At 53.5% G+C, this 24,319-nt stretch overlaps 6 protein-coding genes across 6 annotated transcripts; 3 read left to right on the top strand and 3 right to left on the bottom strand.

The window, feature by feature from the left end:
• Positions 1-369: 369 nt before the first annotated feature.
• On the top strand, positions 370-2,497 carry BDZ83DRAFT_645774 (flavocytochrome c; the record flags this gene model as incomplete). Its single annotated transcript, XM_060509886.1, has 4 exons — positions 370-403; positions 522-590; positions 661-898; positions 958-2,497. 4 exons carry the CDS (start codon positions 370-372, stop codon positions 2,495-2,497), a joined length of 1,881 nt encoding a protein of 626 aa, XP_060371858.1.
• Positions 2,498-3,033: 536 nt separating this feature from the next.
• Positions 3,034-5,154, bottom strand: BDZ83DRAFT_596708 (S-adenosyl-L-methionine-dependent methyltransferase). Its single transcript, XM_060506866.1, has 10 exons — positions 4,987-5,154; positions 4,808-4,878; positions 4,680-4,712; positions 4,520-4,610; positions 4,406-4,447; positions 4,186-4,340; positions 4,066-4,103; positions 3,859-3,996; positions 3,376-3,795; positions 3,034-3,301 (listed from the first exon to the last, which is right to left on the bottom strand). The coding sequence occupies exons 1-10, from the start codon at positions 5,009-5,011 to the stop codon at positions 3,241-3,243; spliced, it is 1,074 nt and encodes a 357-aa protein (XP_060371857.1). The 5' UTR covers positions 5,012-5,154; the 3' UTR covers positions 3,034-3,240.
• Positions 5,155-6,520: 1,366 nt separating this feature from the next.
• Positions 6,521-10,404, bottom strand: BDZ83DRAFT_5251 (uncharacterized protein). Its single transcript, XM_060503307.1, has 6 exons — positions 10,028-10,404; positions 9,787-9,932; positions 9,641-9,734; positions 9,340-9,568; positions 6,961-9,293; positions 6,521-6,904 (listed from the first exon to the last, which is right to left on the bottom strand). The coding sequence occupies exons 1-6, from the start codon at positions 10,215-10,217 to the stop codon at positions 6,789-6,791; spliced, it is 3,108 nt and encodes a 1,035-aa protein (XP_060371856.1). The 5' UTR covers positions 10,218-10,404; the 3' UTR covers positions 6,521-6,788.
• Positions 10,405-11,234: 830 nt separating this feature from the next.
• On the bottom strand, positions 11,235-12,835 carry BDZ83DRAFT_645771 (uncharacterized protein; the record flags this gene model as incomplete). Its single annotated transcript, XM_060509885.1, has 4 exons — positions 11,235-11,539; positions 11,593-11,608; positions 12,502-12,662; positions 12,820-12,835. The coding sequence occupies 4 exons, from the start codon at positions 12,833-12,835 to the stop codon at positions 11,235-11,237; spliced, it is 498 nt and encodes a 165-aa protein (XP_060371855.1).
• Positions 12,836-18,310: 5,475 nt separating this feature from the next.
• Positions 18,311-21,058, top strand: BDZ83DRAFT_759376 (asparagine synthase). The gene is made up of 5 exons (XM_060515141.1): positions 18,311-18,855; positions 18,914-19,479; positions 19,544-19,661; positions 19,715-19,855; positions 19,917-21,058. The coding sequence occupies exons 1-5, from the start codon at positions 18,645-18,647 to the stop codon at positions 21,041-21,043; spliced, it is 2,163 nt and encodes a 720-aa protein (XP_060371854.1). The 5' UTR covers positions 18,311-18,644; the 3' UTR covers positions 21,044-21,058.
• A 1,074-nt stretch (positions 21,059-22,132) lies between these two features.
• Positions 22,133-24,284, top strand: BDZ83DRAFT_714792 (MBOAT family protein; the record flags this gene model as incomplete). The annotated part of the gene is made up of 5 exons (XM_060511669.1): positions 22,133-22,391; positions 22,457-22,524; positions 22,596-23,174; positions 23,228-24,089; positions 24,178-24,284. 5 exons carry the CDS (start codon positions 22,133-22,135, stop codon positions 24,282-24,284), a joined length of 1,875 nt encoding a protein of 624 aa, XP_060371853.1.
• Positions 24,285-24,319: the final 35 nt, after the last annotated feature.

The raw sequence follows: 24,319 nt of genomic DNA, 5'->3' as shown, positions 1-24,319 counted from the left end.
TGCCACTCCTCCCGTCTGCGCGCACCTTCTCACGCAACCAGAACGACTCGTCTCTGTAAGGCATGTACCACTGTACCACTGTACCGTACCATACGGTACGAAGTATTACCCCCCAGGTCCCTTGCGGAGCGGATACCACTACCACCTGCACCTGCCTTCGGCCCCAGACCCGCGTCGTCCTTGTGCCTTTGTCCCCATCTTCCCTCGGCGTAGCAACAAGACGAAAGGCACCGCTCCTCTTCTCGTTTTCTTCTTAAACCTCTCCATCCAAACTCTCTTCCTCCCCCACCAACTTTCTCTTTCCCCATCTTCTTTGTTTGTTCTCCATCCTGTCCTTTGGAGCGCATCAATACCATCACATCAATCAAAATGGCACCTAGAGTTATCGTCGTAGGCGGTGGTCGTAAGTTACCTCAACCCCTTCCTGCTCCCAACTCCGCCTTTCTCAGTCTTACCACTCTCTCTGCCGCGGCCAATCTCGGCCTCGTCTCACCCGCTCACATGCTAATCCATTCTGCCAGTGTCCGGCTTGAGTGCCGCGCACACCATCTACCTCGCAGGAGGCAACGTTGTCGTTCTCGACAAGCAGGGTAAGTCTAAGAAATTCAATACTGCCACGCTACTTTTGATTGTCGCAAAGCTCACGCTCGTATCCCATAGGCTTCTTCGGAGGCAACTCCACAAAGGCCACCTCTGGCATCAACGGTGCCTTGACGCGGACACAGGTCGACACCGGAATTGCCGACAGCGTCAAGCAGTTCTATGATGATACCCTCAAGTCTGCCCGTGACAAGGCCCGCCCCGACCTCATCAAGGTCCTTACCTACAAGTCCGCTGCTGCCGTCGAATGGCTTCAGGACGTCTTCAACTTGGATCTTACACTCGTTTCGCGGTTAGGGTAAGTCAATCGCAGAAGCCCAATGTACAAGTTTTCTCAGGCTCTAACCTATCCTACAGAGGTCACTCCCAGCCCCGTACCCACCGTGGTCACGATGCCAAGTTCCCTGGTATGGCCATCACCTACGCCCTCATGCAGAGACTCGAGGAGCTCGCCGAGACCGAGCCCGAGCGTGTCGAGATCATCAAGAAGGCCCGCGTTACCGGCCTGAACAAGGACGGCAACACTATCACTGGTGTTTCATACGAGTTCAACGGCGAGGAGCAAAAGGTTGACGGACCCGTCATCCTTGCCACCGGTGGTTACGCTGCCGACTTTGGCGAGACCTCCCTTCTCAAGAAGCACCGTCCCGATACCTTCGGCCTTGCCACCACCAACGGCACCCACGCCACTGGTGATGGTCAGAAGATGGTCATGGCCATCGGCGGTAACGGTATTGACATGGACAAGGTCCAGGTTCACCCTACCGGCCTGGTCGACCCCAAGGACCCCGGCTCCAAGTGGAAGTTCTTGGCCGCCGAGGCCCTTCGTGGTGAGGGTGGTCTCCTCCTCAACGCAGACGGTGACCGTTTCTGCGACGAGCTTGGTCACCGTGACTACGTCTCTGGCATGATGTGGAAGGAGAAGGACAAGAACAAGTTCCCCATTAGACTTATCCTCAACTCCAAGGCCTCCAAGGTCCTTGACTTCCACACTCGCCACTACTCTGGCCGTGGGCTGATGAAGAAGATGACCGGTGCCGAGCTGGCCAAGGAGATTGGCTGCTCCCCCGACCACCTCCAAAAGACCTTCACCACATACAACGCCATTGCCGATGGCAAGCAGAAGGACCCTTGGGGCAAGAAGTTCTTCCACAACTTGCCCGTCGACATCAACGATGACTTCCACGTCGCGCTGATGGAGCCTGTTCTTCACTTCACCATGGGCGGTATCGAGATCAACGACAAGGCCCAGGTCTTGAACAGCGAGCAGAAGCCCTTCGACGGTTTGTTCGCCTGCGGTGAGCTTGCTGGTGGTGTTCACGGTGCCAACCGTCTTGGTGGTTCTTCCCTGCTTGGCTGTGTCGTCTACGGCCGTGTTGCCGGTGACACCGCCAGCAACTACCTCTTCCAGCAGGCCCTTAACGGTGCAGGAGGTGCCACTTCCCGTCTCGGCCAGATCTCACTGCACCTGGACCCTGCCCAGCCTGGTCGCGTCACGATCGACTGGAACAACGGTGGTGGCTCCGGTGGCCAGGGTATCCCTGCCCAGCAGACCACATCGGCCGCCGGCCCCACGCCCGAGAAGGCGGACGGCCAGAAGGCTTCCAAGCCCAACAACCCCAAGGAGTTCTCTGTCCCCGAGAAGGAGTTCTCCATGGAGGAGGTTGCCAAGCACAACACCAAGGAGGACCTGTGGGTCGTCGTCAAGGGTGTTGTGATGGATCTCTCAAACTGGCTCGAGGAGCACCCCGGTGGACCCCAGGCCATCATGAACTTCATGGGCCGTGACGCCACCGAGGAGTTTGAGATGCTGCACGACGACGAAGTTATCCCCAAGTACGCACCACAGCAGGTGATTGGCCGCGTCAAGGGCCAGACGCCGAGTTTGGAGCTGTAAATTTTGAGACGATCATCTACGACGAGCGCACGACGGAATCTTGGCTTTGGGTAAAACAGTGATAACCGGAGTAACGGGTGCGCATTGGCGCGCTTTTTTGAATTTGGGCATTTTTTCTCTCATCTAGGGAATGTATTCATAGATACATGTTGTAGTCTCTTGGATTCAATGGAACTCCAAAGTCTCTGTTCACTTAATTGTCTTTTTCCATGTGATGCTTATTATCATGATTGACTTGACCCCATACGTTCTACATGATTATCATTGTATTACCGGTGCTCAGCCCGAAGCGGTTCAACGCACTCACACTAATCGAGGGGCTGTAAAGGTGCCGTTTCACATTGCAAGCTTTAGAGCAGCCAGTATGAGTCCTCCATTCATAGTCCAGATATTGCTATTACTCCGTTGGCTTGGCATCGAACCGAGAACAGAATGGTTTAATGGTTTGTGCTTCTCAATATTTCCCACATAATACCTAGAGGATACTGGCAGGGATTTAGAAGGAGGTTGCACTTCCCGCCTGATTCTCCCGTATCATCACATTGACAAGCAGGCAAAGGCGAACGAGTGATTGGGTCTTAGATCAGAGATATTGGATGCGGATTTACCTCACGTGCCACGTGGAGCTCGTGTCTCATCACGGTATTCAATATGACTATCCCCAGTTAGCTACTATAAGCTGACCACCCCCCGCCCCGAAACACCCTTCAAGACTACTATAGATCTTGACCGCCCCATCACTCTCAAGATGCTTCTTCGTTCTCGTCAGTCTCTTTGAGCGGCTTCCTCGCGTGAATGATGTACCTGACAAGATTATATCAGCAATGTCGAAAAAAGCCAAACAAGTCAGACATAGAAAGAAAAGTTGGAAAACTTACACCGGAATATACCCATGCATATTCTTATTCTTCAGCTCATTCCTAACCCCAATCAAAAACACATTCACCTCCTCCTTTGTCCACTCGAGCGCCCGCGTAAACGGCGCCATGCTCCACGCCTCAAGCCCCTCGAGCATATTCTCGAGCGTCCAGATTCCCAGCTCGCGGTAGTGCGGGTCCTTGGGCCACGCGTTGAGTGGCCACTTGTACTTGGTGATGACGACGTCCTCGAAGCCGACTTCTTCGAGGAGGGGCTTGAGGCCGGGGCAGTCGACAAAGGGGCGACCAAAGATGTTGCAGGCCTCCTCGAGACGGTCGACCCATTCGATGAGGGGGCTGTCGGGCTTGAGGGTGCCGTCATCGCATTCGGGGCGCATGTGGCCTTCTTGGAGCTCGAGGTAGCCGCCTGGTTCGAGGAAGCTGTCGTGGTGAGATTTGGTTAGCTTTAAACTAAAGGGGATAGACTCTGAGCTGCAGCTTTACTCGTATGATTGTTTGAAGAATCTCTTCCAGTCGGAGATGCTTGAGGTCATTGCGCGAGTGTGGATGTAGTCGAACTTGGTGTGGTATGTCCAAGGCTCCTCAAGGTCGTCAACCTCGAACTTGACGTTGGGCGGTACGCTAGATAATAAAACATGAGTACGACCGACCACCGTCTACTTGAGAAGAAAAGTACAAGATAGTTCATACAATTGAGTCTGCGCCGGAGACAGATCGATACCAAGAACCTAAAGAGCGGCAAGTTAGCATATCTCGCAGACCTAATTTGCAGCTAAAGACTGAATCAAAGGAGGAAGCGCGGGGATTTACCTCGGCGTCAGGATGTTCGTCACCGAATTCAACGCACCAGAGTCCGGTGCCGGTACCCACGTCGAGCACGCGACCTACCTTGGCCTCGGGATGGGCGATGGGTGCCAGACCGAGCCTGTAGTCGAGGGTGAGGAGGAAGACGTTGTGCTGCAGATCTGTGATTCATTAGTTACCTAGGTTAAGTAGCGTACGTCGAGACTTCTTTTCTGTCACAACGTACCCAGCCTATCGGCTTCCTTCTCATCGTTCGGGTAGCTGTATTCTATGCCATGTTAGCGGACGAAGTCGACGCAAGGAAGTAACCCCCAGGTCATGCGGTGAATCGGATACTCACGACCGTCTTTGTATCGGTGGTAGGTTCTGCCGTTCTCGATACGGTGGTTGAGGATTGAGCTTGCCAAGCTAGTGCTTGAAGATGCAACGCTCTGAGAAGCCGAAGATTCAGTATAGACATCAAACGTCTGTGGCGTTGTCGCATTACGGGGGATACTTACAGTCGCCCGGTCCGAAGAGCTGTCATCGGCGCTCTGGAATCATACGTTGTCAGGATGGTTGCAATTCATGGAAGGTGAGTAATAAAACTAGAATGCGACAAGAACCCCGACAAAAATGACCAACTCACAAAATCATCAGCAATAATGACAGGACCTTCGTCGGTAGCAGGTTGCTGCTCTTGGTCGGTAGTAGACATGACTGAGACTGATTTAGTATGAAATTGGTGAAAGATCTCTCTCTTAACTCTTTGAGTGAGTCCGAAGGGGGGAAAACAACATGAAAGGACGGAGGGAATAACGAACGAACCCGAGAGAGCGGCAGCGGTGCCCATTTATCACCCCTCCTTCTCTCCCCCTCCTCTGTCTCTTTCCGATGAAGAAACGAAAGATGATAAGTTGTTTGCCCCTCTCTTTCTCGGTTGGGAGACAATTATGCACGTTGGTGGCAAGGTGCTGCTGGTGGAGAATGTTTGTGCTTCCAACAGCATGGGTCTGTGAACGCATTAGGAAACCAGAACGCAGCCCATCTCCGAGGTACGCGTGGTAAAGTTGCAGTTGTAGACATTTTCAACCGGGATAGTCGATGATTGGCCCATTTTGTGAAATTGGTCAAGGGAACCTACTTGTCACTGGCGTGGACTTGCATTCGAATAGACGGGATGTACTGGAATTTTTGCTCGATGTTCATGCTATTTGGGAGTTACTTTCGCCTGTGGAAGTGCTCCAAAGACATCGAATCTCTACTCGAACCGAAAATCGATCAATCAAAGCTCGCTAAACTTTTTCTAATAAAGAATAATGAGAGACGTACATAGAGGGAACCCCGTACAAGTGCCACGGCCTGGAATCCATTGACAACAAGAAGAGGCCGACTGTCGCAAGAAATCCTACACGTCATGTCTCGAAGTCCATCTTAATAGCTTTCATTTTCCCTAGATAGTTTAAATCGAAACATTAGCCTTCAACATACCCCTTTGTCGTTAACTAATCTCTAGTCTCGCAACTTGTCACCGATAACAACGGTCATATCTAGAAGTCTCTATAGTCGTTAGGCATGATCCGGACGCTTCACGACCGATATCACCATAGTCACAAAGCTGGTATCAAAGTCTTTAGCATATATAATGCGCAAGCCATTTCGTTCCTGCCACTGGATTGAAGACAAAGATATCACCACCCATTACCCACCTTAACCTTCAATATCTCACTACATCCAACACCCGGTTTCAAAAGAACTCAAACCAAAAGACATAGCGCCGAAAGAAAACCCACAAACTTCACCCCGGCCATCAAAAATGTGCAACATCCAGCAATTCATCTGCAACCTATGCGACCGCCTCAAAGTAGTCTCCCTCACCCACTGCAAACCAGTCCTAGACGCCGGCCACGTCCCCTACTCGCACCTCCTCATCAAGATCAAAGACCCCTTCGTCTGGACGCCTTATGAACGTTGCGAAGGGCTCACAATCGACCCGGTAACGACGCGTTGGATGAAGTGCGGCTCGTTCGACTTTACTGACGACGAGGCGGAGATGGATGAACAGTTTGATGCTGATGATGAGATGAGTGACTAATCTGTCGAATCATGACCGACGGCGGTTAGAGCGTAGGTCGAGATTTGCTGGGGGAGAGATGACGACATGCGTGATGGCTGTAGTACACATGTGGGTTTCGAGTGCCAGGCTTTAGAAAAAGATCCAGGCAACCAAATACACATTGGCTGAGCTTGAGAACAACCACAAACAACGGGAAGCTCGTTTGCTTTCTCACTGCGTTATGCAGTTCACATCAGTTCTTATACTCAAGGATCAAATCTGCCATTGATATTGTGCGTAATCGGCTTGCTATTCTAGTGGTATCATCTTATTCTGTAACAACCCGCAACGAAAAGGGACGGCAGAAAGGTATTAGGGACATATGACAGGAAAAGGGGGTTTAGATCCGGCCAGGGATCTGAAAATCGGAGACGTTTGAATCTCGAAGAATTAGAGACCGGAAAAAAAGGTGGCGCTTTTTCAGTCGTAATGATGCTGGATGCTGCAATCATTCAAAACATACGCAGAGAATCTGAGTTTCAAATCGCGAGGTTCAAATGTCGTCAATCAATCTTTAACGGCGGACGGGAGGGGTTCGAGCACCCGTCAAAGGAGGACCTTGGGAGTTCTCCATGTTGCCAGTCAGTTCAGCAACACGCGCCTTAATACGCGCTACGCGAGATTCGATTGCTATACATGGTCAGATCTTGGACGCCAAAGGTTTCTAGTTTCATGGTAAGGCTTACTCTCTTCCCCGCTTGTGTCGTCGCCATCGTCGGTAGTCTTGCTGTATCCGCCGCGGCTCTGTTCTTCGCTCTGGCGTTGAGCTGCGCGCTCCGCAGCGTTCTTGCGGATCTGGGCCCATCGGTCGACTGCGGGCGGCGATCTAGGGCCATCCTCGGGAGACACCGGAGCGGACGAGTTGTCCGCAGGAGGTTCGGGGGTCTTCGCACGTCTCGCGATAGGGGGCGGAACAGCATCCTCGGAGTCGTCGTCAGGGACAAATGCGGGCTGCTCTTGCAGAGGGCCCTGGTCAAACCGCGAGAATTCGTGCCGAGCCTCGTTGGCATCGTCGGTATCGACGCGAGAAAGGGATTCATCAACGGACGGCTCGTACTGCGGCTCGTGAGCTTGGGTCTCAACTGGGGCGGGTTGAGGAGTCTCCATTGGTGTGATGTAAGCTTCTGCAGGTGTTGGTGTGGGGAGATTGGACTCTGAAGCAGCGGGTTGGGGGACAGGAGAAGGAGCAAGCTTTGGCGGCTCAGGAGTTGCTGTCTCGCGCTGGAGCATACCGTTCAAATCTGCGGCGGCATTCTCAGGCAGTTTCGAGTTCCGGTTCTTGTTACGGCCAAAAAGCTTGCGAAGTCCACCTCCACCGGTCTTCTCCTTGTGGAGCTTCTTGGACTTTTTGTCCTTCGGGCTGGTGTCCGGTTCAGGGGTGAACATGTTCTCCCGTGCCTGGTCATATGAGTCCTTTGGCGGGGGCATCGGAGAACTGCGACCCTCCTCGAGTCGGTCGGTTGGGTGCAGACCGCTCGGGGCCTCTGATTCCTTCTCGGATGGAATGCGAGGTTCGTCGTCGTGCGCGTTGGGGGGAAGCGGGGATGGCGAACGAGGGAAACCTGGGGAGCTCTGGGTCAATGGCGAGGGCTGTGGTTGCAGCGAGGGCGACTTGGCCGGGACTTCCGGGCGAAGCTCGGCTCCGTTGGTGTTGCCGTTTGAGTATTCGTTGTGGCCTTGACTGTCCTTCCTTTGCATGGTGGAAACACCGATACCGCGCCCAGCAGTGTTGTTCGCCAGGTAGGCCTCCCGGATCGCTTCCTTATCGTACTTGTTCGCCCATTTCATCGCTGGAGACGCCTGACGCATGATTTCTGGCTGGAGGGTGAATACGCTAGTGGTCTTCTCTCTCGCCGACTCATCATTTCGGCCTCGGCGAGCCTGCAAAATTTGCTGTTGCTTCTCCTGCTGCTGACGGGCCTGAAGCTGTTGAGCAGCAGCTTGGATCCGAGCCTGTTGATCGGGACCGATGCTCGATTTGCTGACATTGGGATCTGTCTTTTTATTGCCCTTCTCAAGAGTATGCTTGCCGGTTGATTTACGGCGGTTGACGCCTTTGTTGCGTCTTGTCCAGCTGAAGAATCCCTTCTTTTCGGCAATGTAGGCTCCCTCCTGAGGCTCGGGGGCGGCGCCAGCAACCATCTCCTCCATGACGAGCCATCGACCACGTTTAATGGTCGTCTCAATCACGGCGCAGCGGCCAAACGCAGATTTTCTCTCGGGAGTCTCTTCGGGTGCAAGACTGCTCATCCAAACCCACCAGAAGCTCTCGTCGAGGTCAAAGCGGGCAATGCTTGCTAGCTCGCCAGGCTCGAGACGATCCGACTCCAGGCGTGGGTTGTGAGATTGGGAGCTCCGTTGGCGTTGAGCTGTCTCGATGGGCGGCAACTGCTTATCGGGCGGCAGTAGCATGTTCGGGTTGTTTGGGTTGTCATCCACAAAGCCAGAAGAAAGGAAATCGGCCCAGGAAGGTGTAGTCGGCCGTCCCAAGCCCATGTTGCCAGCCGCAGGTGTGGTTCTCAAGCCCTGGGGTTTACGAGCCGCGGCTGCCGCTTCTTGGTCATCGTCGTCGTCGTTGTCCTCGAGAGCGCTGGTGAAGCCAATGTCTTCGAAGCGTGACCAGGATGCGTCGCGCAAACTCGTCGAGTGTTTTGAGCTGGAAACTTGAGACTGATTGGCGGAGGAGATCGACTTCAAGACGCGACGGCATTCTTCCGTCAGTGCCTTTACAGGATCCTCGTACTCGGAGAACTCGCGCAGAGCTTGGTCCTCATCGCGGTACTGGAAGTGATTGGCTCGACGGAGTAGCGCAAAGGGGCCCGGCGAGACGGTGTCCACGATCATAACGACCCTGTATGTAGAGGACTGCATCAATGATGGCTTCTGGGGAGGATACTCGGTTTCCTGAAGCAATTTTTGAAGAGACATTGGCAGCAGCGAGATGGAGCCCTGCGTCTGCTTCTGCGGGGCCAAAGATCGCAGGTAGGCGAAGAACAGATGGCTCGTAGCATCAGCGGCGCTGAAGCATGTTAGTGTTGCTAGACCCTCGTGGTAGTTTTACTCACCTTGCCCATGCCTTGTAACCACCTTCGAAGCCACTGCCCGTGTCCTTGTGTTCGAACGCCCACCATGCAGCCGTCCGAGACAATTTCCGTCCGCCCAATCCGTTCATCTTGCTGTGGGCGGCAATTGCAGACATCAAGTCGAAGAAATCGAAAATGATACATGAACGAGCTCCATTATCCACACTCAGAGGGATGAATGTCTTGAACGAGTCCCTCGCCATATTTGAGTCTAATGCGCGGGTAAGCCCAAGGTGCCCATGACATACTCATGTGAAGCGCCGAGTCCGTTTGTGCAACATACCTTGCTCGCCGACTTTGAACAGCTCGTATGCATCCCAGCCTACAACACCACCTGCAAGGCGACTCCAGCACCATTTAACTACGCCAGCAATGACCTAGTGACATGTAAGCATATCAGTGGTAAATCTGCGTTCAAGATTCACAAACCATTGGCTCAGTCATGCGAAGCTCTTGCGACAGGAATTCGCCGCGCAGAGGTTGGCTTCCATCGAAAAAGTGGCGGATGAAGGTCCGGACCGCACTAGGGTCCGAAGTAGGTCTAAACGGCAGCAGCAAAAAGGGGTGGTCGAGGGCTAGGTTGTGACATGTCAGTACACCGTTGGCGCAATTGGCCGAAGTTCAGAGAAAGGCAATGCCAGGAGCTCAGAGACAGATGCAAACGACATACCTCTTGCTTTCAGCTCGTCAGTGCAACGCCTGATCAAGTCCTGGATCTCTTCGGGCTCGACCGTCTTCCTCGTGAAAGCGTCGTCCCATTTTGGCTTCGCGGGCAGCTGATCGGCATTGTCAAAGTTGGCGCCCTTCTTTGCCTTTTTGGAGCCGTCCTTGCTCTTCAATCGGGAGAAGAGGCTAGGCATCTTGTCGGTGGACTTTCGCCTCAATCAAGGCGATTGCTGTTTGGAGCGGGGAAAGGCGCGAGGCATTCGAGGTTGCGACGGTTGGATAAATGGGCAGGCGCGCCTTCTTTGACGAGGGGCAGGTTACAAGTCGTGTAATCGGAAGTGAGACAGGGAAAGTCAAGAAATCGATGTTGGGTGGACTCGCTCGGTTAAGGAATTTGGCCGGGGGGTAAGGTAGGTAGTCGCGAGAGGGTCGCGATAGGGGGCGGGAAGTGTGAGGTGTCGTCGAAAGAGAGAGGTGCGCGCGCGTTTGCTCTTGGTCCAATGTCAATAATACGTCGTTGGAACGGTCCACCACGCGAAGAGATTCCACTAGGAAATTGCGATAGCGGGGGGAACCAACTGCTGAGGGTGAGGATATCGGGAAACAAAGACGGCGGGGTTCAACGAAACGAAGGGAAATCTCCAGCAAGGGAAAGAATGGTGTTAGGAGAAAAGAGGGATGGACGGGAAAGGAGAACAAGTGATGATGTTGCTCCTTTGGCTTTGGGCACGAGGGAAACCGAAAAGAGAAGAGGCAGCAGCTCTGCTGAGTGCGACCTCTGTGTCTCCCGGCCGGCACTCAGGTTAAAGGCAGGTCCCGTTCTTACCTTACTTCTTTCTCTTTGGCTTTTTCCTAGCATTCAGGGGCGAATGAACAATCCGCGGGCTATTAATTGGAGAAGGAGAGAAATGGTATTATTTTGGGGGGGGGCCCCCTGGAGCCTTGGCCTGTCTGCCGGTGCTTGTCTTTTTTATTTTTTTTTACACCACACTCTCCAAGTGCCCTCTTCTTGCCTTGCTTTCTTTTTTTCTTTTTTTCTGCCCTTCTGTTTTTGATCTGTAGCCCCCAGGCCCCCTGTCTTGTTATTTCAAGGTGGGCACAAGTACCTTTTGTGTGACGATCACCGCAGGCGGGTACCTGACTACGACCCTGAAATGGCAACCTAATGGAGAATAGCTCTTCATGCAACGCGTTAGGGGTGTAGCTCTTCCTCAGTCCGTGGGACTCTGTGCAGGCTCTATGGCTCCCAAGAGTCCTCGATGGCTTTTGGCGGCGTCTGGTAGGTTCGCAAGGTCGCTGGCCCGTTGTTTGAGTCTCGACTTGTCGACTGTGGGCGGATTTTCGGGTGATGCTAGTGGCACCTCAGAATCAGGCACGCCGCCCGCCGTACCGCTGCAACACAGCTTTCCCTCTTCCCCTGCCTTACCGATGGGACTAGGTTGGGAGAGTGGGAGAGGCGGGAGGGGCACGACAGGCCCTGAAATGAAATTAAATCGCTGGAACGAGGATCCTGGTCCTAGTGCCACAGGACACAGTCGGCGCCAATGAGACAGACCAACAGGATGTTACCAGCAGAATCGAGTCTCTACGCAGTCACGCAGTAAAGCCTATGGATACTGTCAACGCCGCTGACCTTTCTCTTGCCGGGCTCGCCTCAGGCACTGTGGTCGAGGCCCTGTCGGTTCGACCGAGTCCTGATTCAGTCTATACCGTAGATGGGTGACAACGGGGCGGACGTATCACCGCGGTGGGGGAGAGGCTGTTGGTGGCTGAGGACTAAGATCTCAGGCGACGATAGTAGCATCACTCGGAGCAAACGGTAGAAGCGTTGCGGCGCCCGGACAACTCTCAGAGGCACCGAGAGAACCGGCGATGACAAGTTGGGGCGTAGGAGAGGGAAAGGCTTCGGTGATGAGGATAGAAGGCAAGACGATGCGCGGAAGTTGGAACACTGGACGACCAAAACCAGAGACGACGCGCAATGTGTGATACTAGGTTCAGTGCTTCTGGAGCTAATGCAGAGTATGCAATGCCTGTTGCCGCTGCTGGTGCTCAAAGTAAGAAAACTTCAGACGGCCAAATACAATGTAGCAAACTCGGCGTCGGTATCGGCTTCTTCGTTGATAGACCGGACGAAACGAGTCGAGGGAAGGGAAGCGTGCCTTATCAAAAATGTGCTTCTTTGGTGTCACGGAAGGCTTTTCCCGTCAAGCAGACAAAGGGCTGATCTCAATGATCCAAGTCGTCCACCTACTATGTGTAGTCGGTACCCAAGGCCTCCTTGCTCGTATACACCCTTTCTCGTGAGATATCACCGGCCATGCCTGGTTGAGTCCATGAATGAGGTGAGACAAGTTGTCTCTGCTGCTTGTTGCTTGTTGCTTGTTGCTTGGTCCGGGCAAGCGTGGGAACCCCGTCAGTCGTCCGCACCTTAATTGAGCCCCCCTAGCACCCATTAGCTCCGTTCGCCCTACGCACCTTTTTGGTGTCTTCCTCACAGCTGGGCTCTCGAGCAGCTTGGCAGCCAGGCTTGCCGGGGTACTTGATTGATTGATCCTTAGCTTGAACTGTAGTGGTTGCTGATGATATTGAAGTTCTTAGGATACAGGCCAATGGCGTTACTTGTACAGAGTACCTTGCTATGGGAAGGAAAGGAACGAAAAGAAAGGAAAGATGAGATGCCAAAGATACAATTGGAAGAGCCCCGAGCAATGTTCAATACCTTGGGGAAGGTAGGTATTATGAGGTGGTTTCTGCCATCGCTCCTCCCTTTCCCGGGGCCGCTTTATGGTTTACCTCGCTCCTTCCACATGGCGCCGCAACCCAGTGGGGGTGGACCCTGTCTCGTTTCGGAGCGACTTCCATCTGCCTCGCCTGCTACGGGTAGATCCTTCAGGCTTCACCTCTGCAAAGCTGTATCTGTAAAGGTAGGTCGGTACGGATAGGATACGGATACAGTTTTCGTCTCTTCTCTGTCTGCCATCCATTGCTTGTCTTCGCCGACATCCCCTAGCGCTAACAATTCCACAAGCACATCTACATCTACTATGGAATACCTCATCCCTTGTCATATATCCACGATGCCAACGTCCCCCGCCAGTCCACTCCATCAACCGTTGAAGCGTTGGTGTCATTCGGCGCATACCTGACATAGCGTAGATCTCAGCCCGTATCCACGCCTCCTAGCATCAGTCAGTACCACCGCCACGGCTCGTCTCTCCAACGGCTATGTGTCGCACTCATCTTTTCGTGTCTCACGGTACCTTGGAAAGTAACAAGGTACGACTACATATACCTACCTTAGACGGCGAGACGCGTCTCGAACCCGCTGCTCGCTTGGTTGATGTTCCGGCGCCCGCCCGTCCGCCCCACCACATATCCCCGGCCAGACACGATGCGGAACCATTGTGCCTCAATCGACGGAATCCAATTGACGCAGAAGAAACAGAATTGCGACTGACATTAGAGAAAGAAATTCACAGCCAAAAACCCGCCGCACCGCTAGTTCGGCTCAAAAGCCCACGGCCGACCGCTCACAAAGGTCCGCGAAGGACGCCACACCATCCGTGGTGGTCCAGAAAAGCCCACAGCTCAGAGTAATCTATCTCCGGGCCGCCCAATCTGCTTCTCCCTTCTTTCCTCAGCTCGCCGTCAATGCCAATTATAGGTCGAGGATGATCCTGCGTTTGGTCACTTGGTCGCGCATGAGTTGGCCGGTGCCAGCACATCCTCGTCGTCACCTCATCCATACAGAACCGGGTCTTGCACACATCCACCGTGCCGAGCACCCCGCCAGAACAAGTCATTGGCTGTGACCTGTGCGCTTGATCGTCGTGTGCTGGCATCCGTCTAGGGGTGCTGTCAAAGCCTGACGAACAGCACGTCCTCATCACTTGCATTGGGCATCGTGTGCGTCACCGATCTCTCCGCGACCTCAGCAAATGCTGTGCAGGTGGCACTCGCTACCAAATATTCGTATCGTTATCGCGTGGCCGCATATTCGGATGTTTGGCCAAGTAGCCTCGAAATGGATACAGAGTACGAACACAGTCGCTCTTGACAGATCACTATGGCACGATTGTAATAATACCACGCGGAAGCGGAAGCGGGCCAGCATGGCACGTTACGTTTATGGGCATGATGATGGGCTCCCTCAAACCACCCGTCGGCGAGTGCGGCGGCGCTCGAGCCTCCAACTGCGTCCTTCCCATTCCATCCCGCGTCTTGGGGATTTGTCCTGGCCAGCCTGGTACCTGCGCATGAACACACCTTCGAGGGGCTCAAGGACCTGCTTGCCTGTTCACGTTTGCTCCGCGGGCTCTGAGTGGCCAGGTTTGGATGCGAAACTCTGCTCTGGGCCTGCCTGGATGAATATTGGGTGCGTTGCCGATCGATCAACGTCAGAAATGTCTGTTCAGACCCCACCAATATGGCCAACTCAATTATCGGACGATGTCTCTGGGCCGAAGGGCACTAAAGGGAGGGACGCCATCGTTGACAAACGTTAACAATTGTTGCCCCCATCCATTGAGATGGGACCCGCCAGGAGCCAAGATGCCAATTTTGAGCTCCTTTTGGTGGCACAGTCTCTCGAATGTGGTGAAAGCTGCTGACTCAAACATATCAAATACCTACTGCTTCGCAAAGTCTCCCTTTCATCTGCCGGCATACAGCTCCGGTAGCACGACGCGGCTGCACCAACCCTAATCTTACTCCAATATCGGAAGGACCTTAAATTCCTCGCGATGACATAAGCCACTTCTATCTGAGGAGAAACATGTGACCACAGATTGCGCCCGCGGCGGAACGCGGTTCAGAATGCATTGTGGTAAGAAAAATATGGTACATCTCAAACGTTGGGCTGCGAGGGCCCTATGCCAGTTTCGAGGAGATGTAGCAAAAAGGTTCAGCTCGCCGTCTAAGTCTGCTCAGCTGTGGACGTTGTCTCACGCCAGCTTGTGCTAATTGAGGCACTCCATTCTTCCGCCGCGTTTCTGTTCGCTACAACTCGTATCGTTCACCCGAGCTCTGCAAGCTCTTGAGTCGGTACCGTAATCCGAGACATTACCGGGGCCGGCTTCGGGGTGGCGACAGGACCTCGAAGTGGGACCCGGCCTTCGGGTCCGGGCCGCTGATGGCGTGAAGGTGCCGCATTCCAGAGGTGGCGCTTTGATCACCCCGGAATGTGAGATCTGCTTCACTACCTGGTGGTCTCCAATCATTCGGGTTTTTGCGGTATAGCACGCATTGCTTCGTCTGGAGTTGCACATGACAGCTGCTAGACTCATAAGAGACAGATACAGGTACCTCGTCTTGCAGAAAACTTGACGCTGGATGAACCCTGGGAAAGCTGTTTCGGGATGCATTCCTTTATCTAAAGCTTGACGATTCCAACAGTCTGCTAGCATTCGAGAATGCCAGATATGATTGTAAGCGAGTTGGACCAGTGCTCACTACCTTATCTAGTACGTCAGTACACAGCTACTGGTACATGGGTACCGTTCTCAGCCACAGTGTTCCGAAGCTTGCCTGTGATAGGGTTTGGGCCTTGTCAAGGGGCATCCAAAAGCCCATGAACGAGGGATGCGCGTGAGGTCAGCTTTAGCTCTGGGAAACCCTCAAAGAAGGGGCCCGCAGCTTGGTTTTGTCAGGAGTAGTCGCCAACGAGGACTCACGGGCTTCGTTTAGTGTGTTGTGGTGGTTGAATTTGCTTCTGCTAGATTCCGTGTGCTAGATTCCATGTTATTCTCCTGCGTATGTACAGCGCTTGAGGAGGGTAGATGAAGGGGTAACATTCGCTCCTGTGTTCTCTTTCCAAGTGCTTGAATCAACACGAGATGTTTTGGTAACAGAGCGGCCACGTCTCTGGCGTGAAGAGATATTCTGCAACCTTTTTCGATGGAGATCAATTGTGTTATCTGCACAAGGTATTCGCATTGAGATCCGAGTCCCGAATTCTACGAGTAACGTATGCCATAGACGTCAGGACCTCTGAGGTAGTTGATCTTTGCATTTGAACCAAATTGCATGGCTAATTCAAGCCTTTTCCGAAAGCCCCCTTCCAAACTGGTTCGAACGTCTGTAATTTATCATTGAGAAAAACCCATCGTACAGGCTCTTTCAGATTCTAGGCAGCCTCAAAGGGGCAATTAATTGGTGTTTCGAGGCCTTGGGCTAGACAGACTTATCGAGACGACGTGCCTCTTTCCAGCGGCTCAGGAGTATTTGTAGGTGATGCTGCCATCCACCGAGTGAGGTTTTGGGGGAGTAGCTATCACCTTGCCTAGATACTCTGGCTGAGTGAACTGACGGTTGATATAATGAAACTACACAGTCATCCTAGAACTATGGTCTGAGAGAAGTGATGGCACATTTGTTGATAGACACTCCTGGTACTCGACCTTTAGGCTGTAGAGCGCGGATGATCAATTGTAAATACTTTCACAGAAAGAACAAACGCCGCACGTATTTTTGAAGTACAGAAAGTGCCGTAAGCGAGAGCAAACCGAGTGAACCTAAGTACCTATTTATACAAAGTCACATATCAGTGGAATGCTTACTGGTGGATCATTACCGCTCACAGAATACGTCCCACGCGAGAAGTTCCCCTCACCAATCTGCAGGTCATCATACAGCTTCCCACTTTGACCCTCTTGGACTTTCAGTCGGTTCGAGGCATCCCGGCGAAGAAGTCGAGGTGCCAAGAAACGCAAGGGCCGCGCTTCGCTCCTGCTATTCTTGGGACGCTTTGAAGTTATTTACGTGTATGGCATTCGAAGCCAAGAGTTTAAGGAAGCGTGATATAGAAGCATACATATGAGGATATATGGTGTTAAAATGTTAGCACGAGCAAAGAAACCCATTTGATATCACTAGTATTTTAACGTAAAGACACAATCGGTTATCTAAAGGTCTCCAGTGCAGAAGGAGACATTTATTCCTACTACCTTCTTATGCATGGCATCAACGCATGCTCTGTAACAATATAATGCTACACTCAATCTTTTCTTCACAGCTCCATATCGGAAATGCATTCTGTTGATAACTCCCAAGAGTATGTCCCCGACGACCATCTTCCTCCAAGTCACCTCCCAAGATCCTGCCCATGAATCCTGCCCACCATTGATAGCCCAAAAACTAGAATACCTCATTCAGCCGTAAAGAAGTCACGAGAACTTCGGGCTTAAAGTATTCCCCATAGTCCGATGGCTTTAAACTCTCTCTTCGGTTCGGCCCAAGCTCGGGGCCGACTGGGAACCTAGCCGGGGAGGATCGAGCCCGTAATGCACACCCGTATTTAGGCGCAAACATATGTATGTATAGTAGCTTTTGGTAATTTCGTCTGAAGAATAGAAAAGCCATCATAGTTGAAGGGATGACGTGCGCGGTAATTTCATAGGATCAAAAGCATCATGAGTCCGTAGGAGGAGGGGTGCATGCATGCGTATGCCAGCGCAGGAGCCGCAGCTGAAACTTCCATTGAAGACAGTCAGCTAGAAACAATGATGAGAGTAAGGACCATACATGTGGAATATTTAAATGCAGGAAAAAGAAAGAAGGGGAGTTTGAGCTGCTGCGTTGTGATGATGTAAATGCAGCAACTTACAAAACCGAATGTGATCAGATTGTGAACAGGATCACCCACTAGTTCATTTGGACCAAAGCACTTGATTTCAAGAGAAAAATGGGACTCCTCAAATATTTCTTTCCATTTCAAAATGGTGTCTTCGAGTAGACATACGGTTCCGCCACTCCGGATACATCGAATGCAAGACAGGCCATGCGCCGGAGCAATCAAACCACGCCAACGTGAGCGCTTTGTCTGCGAAACCAACAACTCAGCCACCTCCGCATCTGCCATCTTCAAAACATGCAGCAGCTGCAAGATTTGTTTCCTCAAACTCTGCTAAGAAAGGGAACGAACGGGCAAAAAGAACAAAAGCCCTCTCTGCTTGGCGTTTGGGACGAGGTCCATGAGTTCCTACTAGTCCCATGAATCCCATTGCGGAGTAGGGCAACATGATCCTGCCGAAAGCGACGGGACAGCGCAAGTAGTCAGCTCACACCCACAGACTACCTTACGTTTACCTAAAGCTCACGATAGCCAAGGACGCAGACCAAGCCCGGGGGAAACGGCAACGTGTCTGGGGCTGAAGCTCTTGCGACCGGGCCAAGGCTCATGTTTCCACCGTGGTCGAAAGTTCGCCTCTACCGTTGAAGCCTCCACCGACTATGTGGCTTATACGCTCAACTTTTTGTGTCTGCGTCGTCACCTCTCAGAATATACCTGTACGTATACGTAGTGTACAGTGTGTTTTCCCTGACGTAGACTATGTGAGCTTCAACCTTTCAACCTGCACGATTCGGTCTTGTCCATTTCCATGAACGCTACTTAGGGCTGAGAAAGCTTGTGAGGATGTTTGCGCCGGGGCTTGTTGTCCGTGAATCTGGACCCGGTCGATTGGGGGGCGGTGGTTGTGATTTGTTCGTCTAGTTCTGCAATTCTATATAGCTGACACTTGTGGCATCTAGGCAAGGGCCAAGGACACTAATTTCTTGTCTTGTTTTGAACTACTTTCACTATACCCATATCAGTATTTTGTTTCTTTCCGGGAAGCAACATGTGCGGAATCACGGCGGCTATCACACTCCAGCGGAGCGACACCGCCAGCAGGAACGGTGACAGCAATGGAACAGACGGAGTCAAGAGCAAAGCAAAGAAGATCTCAGAGCATGGCACTCTCCGCCAACAGTTTCAACAGAGTCTTGAAGCCATTGCCCACCGCGGCCCGGATGCCTCTGGTGTCTGGATCAGTGATGATGCGACAGTCGGTATGGAACCTCCTTAGGAACCAATCTTTGTGAAAGTCCCACTAACCTGTTGTGATAGGTCTTGGCCATTGCCGGTTAGCAATCAACGACCTCTCTCCAGACGGAGAGCAGCCATTACACAGTGACGATGGCAAGATCCACGCAGTAGTGAATGGAGAAATCTACGACCACGATGCCATCAGAGAGAGATGTATCAAGGAGCATAACTACCGCTTCAAGGGCCATTGCGACAGCGAGGTCTTGGTCGCTCTGTACAAGATCTACGGTGCCCCCGGCTTCTTCAAGCACCTCCGCGGCGAGTTCTCCTTTGTGATCTATGACGAGAACAAGGACCGCGTCATCGTGGCCAGGGACCGTTTTGGTATCAAGCCGATGTTCTGGACTGTACAGAACCAGGGCAACGGTGCCAGTAAGCGGATGCTCTTGGCCTCGGAGATGAAGGGATTCCGAGCCTTTGGCTGGGAGCCGGAGTGGAATGTCTACGGTCTGCTCAGTGGATCTTCGATGCAAGCCGACTGCACCGTGTTCAAGGACGTTCGCAAGCTGGAGCCCGGAAACTGGATGGAGATTAGAGATGGAGAAATCAAACATCGCCAGTATTGGGATCCCGAGTTCAAGGACAAGGTATGTGGTACCCCAGTCTTGATAGGTTCTGGTGAGAAGGGTGCAGTTTGCTAAGTAATGACAGCGTGAGGTGGAGACACGGAGCGCGGAGGAGATGATTGAGGGTGTGAGGGAGCGTCTGATAGAAGCGGTGAAGCTTCGACTCCGCGCTGATGTTCCCGTGGGAATCTACCTGTCTGGAGGTATGGAGATGCCAGCTTGAAGAAACCAAGGTACAAGACTGACCTAGTCACAGGTATCGATTCATCAGTCATTGCAGGAATTGTGACGAAGCTGGTAAAGGAGCAGGGAATTGAGCTGGGTAACCAAGACGCCACGAAGCGCATCAAGTGTTTCACGATCCAGTTCCCAGAGTCCTCGGGCTTCAACGAAGCTGGTGAGTGCAGAGCCCCTATCTGGTCATGAGTGTAAAACCATGCTGACGCCTAAGAAAAAAGATATTGCTGAGCGCTCAGCCGACTTCCTCGGTGTGCAAATCCTCAAGAAAGACATGAACGAGACCGAGCTCGCCGACAACTTTGCAGACGCAGTCTTCCATACTGAGCACCATAACTTTGATCTCAACAGTGTCGGAAAGTTTTGCCTGTCATCACTACCTCAACAGCACGGCGTGCCCGTCGTCCTCACCGGCGAGGGCGCAGACGAGCACTTTGCAGGCTATCCTTTCGTGTTGCCGGCCTTTCTCATGGAACCTGACCTCGCCTGGCCCCAGTCCGATATGACAGATGGCGTGCGCATCCCCATGTATCAGGAAATGACGGACGACCTCAAGGCCATGTTCGACCGGATCGGCATGTTCGAGGACGAGTCCTCCTCGGGCGGCGCCGCCCCGACCAGCAACTCGATGCGGCTCGAGCCCGAGTGGAACGCCTTCTCGCCGTGGGTGCGGGAGACGTACAAGACGCCGGGCTCGACCGAGTCGACGCTCGCGCCCGAGGTGCTCGAGAAGATGATTGAGAAGTGGCACTCGCTGCACACGAGCCTCTACGTCTACACAAAGGGGCCGCTCGCCAACATGATCCTGACGTGCCTGGGCGACCGCACCGAGATGGCGCACAGCATCGAGGCTCGCCCTCCGTTTTTGGATCACCATCTCGTCGAGTACGTCAACAATCTGCCGCCGAGCGTCAAGGTCGCGTATCAAGAAGCTGCCGGGGCAGCCGCCGGGACGGGAACAACCGGCACCGGAGCCAGTCTGTGGTGGAAGGACCTTAGTCCGGCGCGTCAGAAGCTGAGCGAGAAGTGGATCCTCAAGGAGGCCGGGAAGCCTTTCATCACGCAGGAGCTCTACGAGCGGAGGAAGCATCCGTACTCGGCGCCGGTCAAGTGGCCACGCGGCGGACCCGTGTATAACATGATTGCGGGGCTGATCACTCGGGAGAACATCGAGAATCTGGGCTTCATGGAGTGGGATAATGCAAAGAGGTGGCTTGAGGAGGGCTTCGGCGAGGACGCGAGCCCCAGAGCGTTCCGAAAGCTGATTTGTACCGCCTCCTGGGTTGTTCTCAGTCAACGGTTTGGGGTGAAGAGGGCGGCTATGGAACAGTGGTCAGCGAGTGCGTGATTGGATGCTCAATTGGGAGTTTGGGACTTTTAGAATTCTGTGGTGCGAGATACTCTCAGGTACCTTGCTCTGTACCGGATACGATATACAAGGAATGAGTTTGAATTGGGAATGCACAACAAGTATTGAAGAATACGAGTGGCTTTTGGAAAATAGTCCGGGACAATGTTTTGATGCATTGAAAAATCTTGGCTGCATTTGTACACTTTAGACCTGCTTCGTTGGGGTCCCTGTCTGGCTTCTGATCTGGAGACATCCGGGCCGTCGGGCGGCCCCGCATCGGAGCCGAACCCGATAAGTACCTCGGCGGTTTCGTGGCAGATTGTCTCCAACAGCAATATTGGCTTGCTTTGTCCTCTTGCTGCACCCAACCCATGAGATGCAAGCATTCTCAGCAATTGACGTATGCTACGCGTATAACCGAGCTGGGTCGTCGTGTCTTCGGGTTCAGATTTGTAACGATTTGGTACCATTGGCCAGACTGGTCTGAAGCAAAGCTGGCAAGGAACCGAGGCACCCATCCCCTTCCCCCAGGTGCCACAATAGGGGTTCTGTCGATCGGCTCCCCGGCCAATTGGGTGCGCAAGCTGAAGCTCCGTTGGGTCCAAAAGTCCCCCGAAGCCCCGACTTTGCGGGCAGTGTCAGCTAGCCGTTTCTTACACGCGGCGGGGGGTAAAGAGGTACCCGTGCATCCACCGCAGGGAACGCGTGCCGCCGCCTGTCTGAAGCTTAGCCCTTCCAGGTTCCAATCCCTCCAAAAGGCGGTTTTGCGTCACAAAAATAACCCCCAAACTAAAGGTCCCCGGTCTTGTCTGGACACATGGGACGGAAGTTGCGACCACGAGACTTCATCTCCAATTTCCCACAACTCCAACCTTTTCCCGCTTACTCGAATCAACATACCGAATTGTCGAAACTTGCAACTCGGCACGGCTCTTGAGAGCCTTTTTTTCTTCATACACTCATTGACGACATGTTCTAGAAATTCTCAATTCTGAAGCTCTCTCCCTTTCCGCCTCTTCGGCTTCTTCTACACGCACGCGTGCGCAAAGCTCCTCAAGGAGCTTTGCATCCACGAGCCAGCCCGCCATGGCTGCCATTCTCAAGTTCTTGAGGAGCATCTACGACCTCGACAACCTCGACACCCGCTTCACGAGCTCCTCTTCCGTTCCCTACAAGACCATCGTCGAGGCCCGAACCGATCCCGCGCAGAGCAAGGAGCCGCCCAATAAGGTCCAGAGCCGCTCCCAGCCGTCAAAATGGGGGACACCGGAATACCTTTTCTACATCTTTCTACTTTCATTCATCGTGCCATACATGTTCTGGATCGCGTATGATGTATCAAGACGTACGTAGGGCCCTCTCCTTCCAAAGATGACGCTTCCGCTGATGCTCAATGCTTCCAACCTCTAGCTTCTGACCCTCGATATCACAACTACGAGCGCTTCCTCCGCGATGGCTGGATACCGGGTCGCAAGATCGTAAGCTTTACACAATGCCCAAAATTATCCAACCTGCACAACTTCCGCTCACCCCCGACCTCTCTTTCTAGGATGTATCCGATTCGCAATACCACACGTTCCGCGAGAACCTCCCGTTCATGGCCCTCCTCCTGGCCTTCCACCCCCTCCTCCGTAAGCTATGGAACACAGTCTTCCCGATCCCCTCGGACCTGCACAAAAAGTCAGTCACCGAACAGGGCGACGCCCGCCTCGAGCAGCGCGCCTCCTTCGACTACCGCTTCGCCCTCGTCTTCCTCGTTGCCCTGCACGGCTTCTCCGCCCTCAAGGTGCTCGCGATCCTCCACATCAACTACCAGCTCGCGACCCGGCTCCCGCGCCGCTACGTCCCCGCCGCGACGTGGACGTTCAACATCTGCATGCTTTTTGCGAACGAGCTCTGCGAAGGGTATCGCTTCGCCGCCATTGCGCGACACATCACCCCGCCGCCCGCGACGAAGAACTTGCTCGATGAAGACCCCTTTCTCGTGAGGTGGGGTACTTGGATGGACCGCCACGGCGGTCTCATGAGCCGCTGGGAGATTCTCTTCAACATCACCGTATTGCGGCTCATCAGCTTCAACTTGGACTACTACTTCAGCCTTGATCAACGCAGCGGAAGTCCCCTAGAGGTAAGGTCAAAGCTCTGTCATGCCCTCCCCTCGACATCACTGACGTCCCCAAGAAGAAGCAACTCGACCCCTCCAACCTCTCCGAACGAGACCGCCTCGCCATCTCCGCCGCGCCCAAGGACTACTCCTTCCGCAACTACGTCGCCTACGCAATCTACGCGCCCCTCTACCTCGTCGGCCCCATCATGTGCTACAACGACTTCATCTCCCAGCTCCGCCACCGCCCGGCCTCGATCGAGACCCCGCGCACCGTCCGCTACGCCGTCCGCTTCCTCCTCGGCCTCCTCGCCATGGAAGTTGTCCTGCACTACGACTACGTCTGCGCAATCTCCCACGCGGGGCCCGACTGGTCCACCTACACGCCCGCCCAGCTCTCCCTCCTCTCCTTCTTCAACCTCCACATCATCTGGCTCAAGCTCCTCCTCCCCTGGCGCCTCTTCCGCCTCTGGGCCCTCATCGACGGCGTCGACGCCCCCGAGAACATGCTCCGCTGCGTTTCCAACAACTGGTCCCCGAAATCCTTTTGGAAGGCCTGGCACCGCTCCTACAACCGCTGGCTCATCCGGTACATCTACATCCCCCTCGGCGGCGCAAACTTCCGTTCCTGGACCACCACCGTCCGCTCCATCGCCACGTACCTGTTGGTCTTTACGTTCGTTGCCCTCTGGCACGATATTCGTCTGCGCCTGCTCATCTGGGGCTGGCTTATTGTGCTCTTCCTCCTCCCCGAGGTTCTCGCGCAGCTCCTGTTCCCCGCGCGCAAGTGGGAGGGCAGGCCGGATACGTACCGGCGGATCTGCGCTGTCGGGGCTGTTGCGAATGTGCTCATGATGATGATTGCCAACCTTGTTGGTTTCGCTGTCGGACTGGATGGTTTGCAGAGCATTCTCTCTGGTATTCTGCACGACTGGTCAGGTAAGTTCAACAATAACAAATCCACCCCCGAGGAGTTCAGCTTCCCCCTTGTCCAAGAAGTGCAACACACTAATTCTGATCTCCTTAGGTGCACTGTTCTTTATGAGTGCGTTTGCCTCTTTGTACATGGGTGTTCAGGTCATGTTTGAAATCAGAGAGGCCGAGATGCGGCGAGGCATTTCACTAAAGTGTTGACGGGTGTTCACTGTCATTGTCACCCAAGACGTTTG

The sequence above is a fragment of the Colletotrichum acutatum genome (assembly GCF_030867785.1).
Source record: "Colletotrichum acutatum strain CBS 112980 chromosome Unknown BDZ83scaffold_1, whole genome shotgun sequence".
NCBI classification, from domain to species: domain Eukaryota; kingdom Fungi; phylum Ascomycota; class Sordariomycetes; order Glomerellales; family Glomerellaceae; genus Colletotrichum; species Colletotrichum acutatum.
The sequence above is the reverse complement of the archived record's forward strand: the minus strand, read 5'-3'. Positions and strand labels throughout refer to the sequence as shown.

Excerpts from the sequence above, each read along its gene's own strand:
- BDZ83DRAFT_596708 (XM_060506866.1), bottom strand. The coding sequence starts at position 5,011 with ATGGGCACCGCTGCCGCTCTCTCGG. Across the intron at positions 4,713-4,807 it reads TCATTATTGCTGATGATTTT|AGCGCCGATGACAGCTCTTC; the intron begins GTGAGTTGGTCA and ends GTATGATTCCAG. Across the intron at positions 4,341-4,405 it reads GAAGGAAGCCGATAGGCTGG|ATCTGCAGCACAACGTCTTC; the intron begins GTACGTTGTGAC and ends AATGAATCACAG.
- BDZ83DRAFT_5251 (XM_060503307.1), bottom strand. The coding sequence starts at position 10,217 with ATGCCTAGCCTCTTCTCCCGATTGAAGAGCAAGGACGGCTCCAAAAAG. Across the intron at positions 9,735-9,786 it reads TTCGCATGACTGAGCCAATG|GTCATTGCTGGCGTAGTTAA; the intron begins GTTTGTGAATCT and ends ACATGTCACTAG. Across the intron at positions 9,569-9,640 it reads GTTCAAAGTCGGCGAGCAAG|ACTCAAATATGGCGAGGGAC; the intron begins GTATGTTGCACA and ends CCCGCGCATTAG.
- BDZ83DRAFT_759376 (XM_060515141.1), top strand. The coding sequence starts at position 18,645 with ATGTGCGGAATCACGGCGGCTATCACACTCCAGCGGAGCGACACCGCC. Across the intron at positions 19,662-19,714 it reads GGGAATCTACCTGTCTGGAG|GTATCGATTCATCAGTCATT; the intron begins GTATGGAGATGC and ends ACCTAGTCACAG. Across the intron at positions 19,856-19,916 it reads CTCGGGCTTCAACGAAGCTG|ATATTGCTGAGCGCTCAGCC; the intron begins GTGAGTGCAGAG and ends CTAAGAAAAAAG.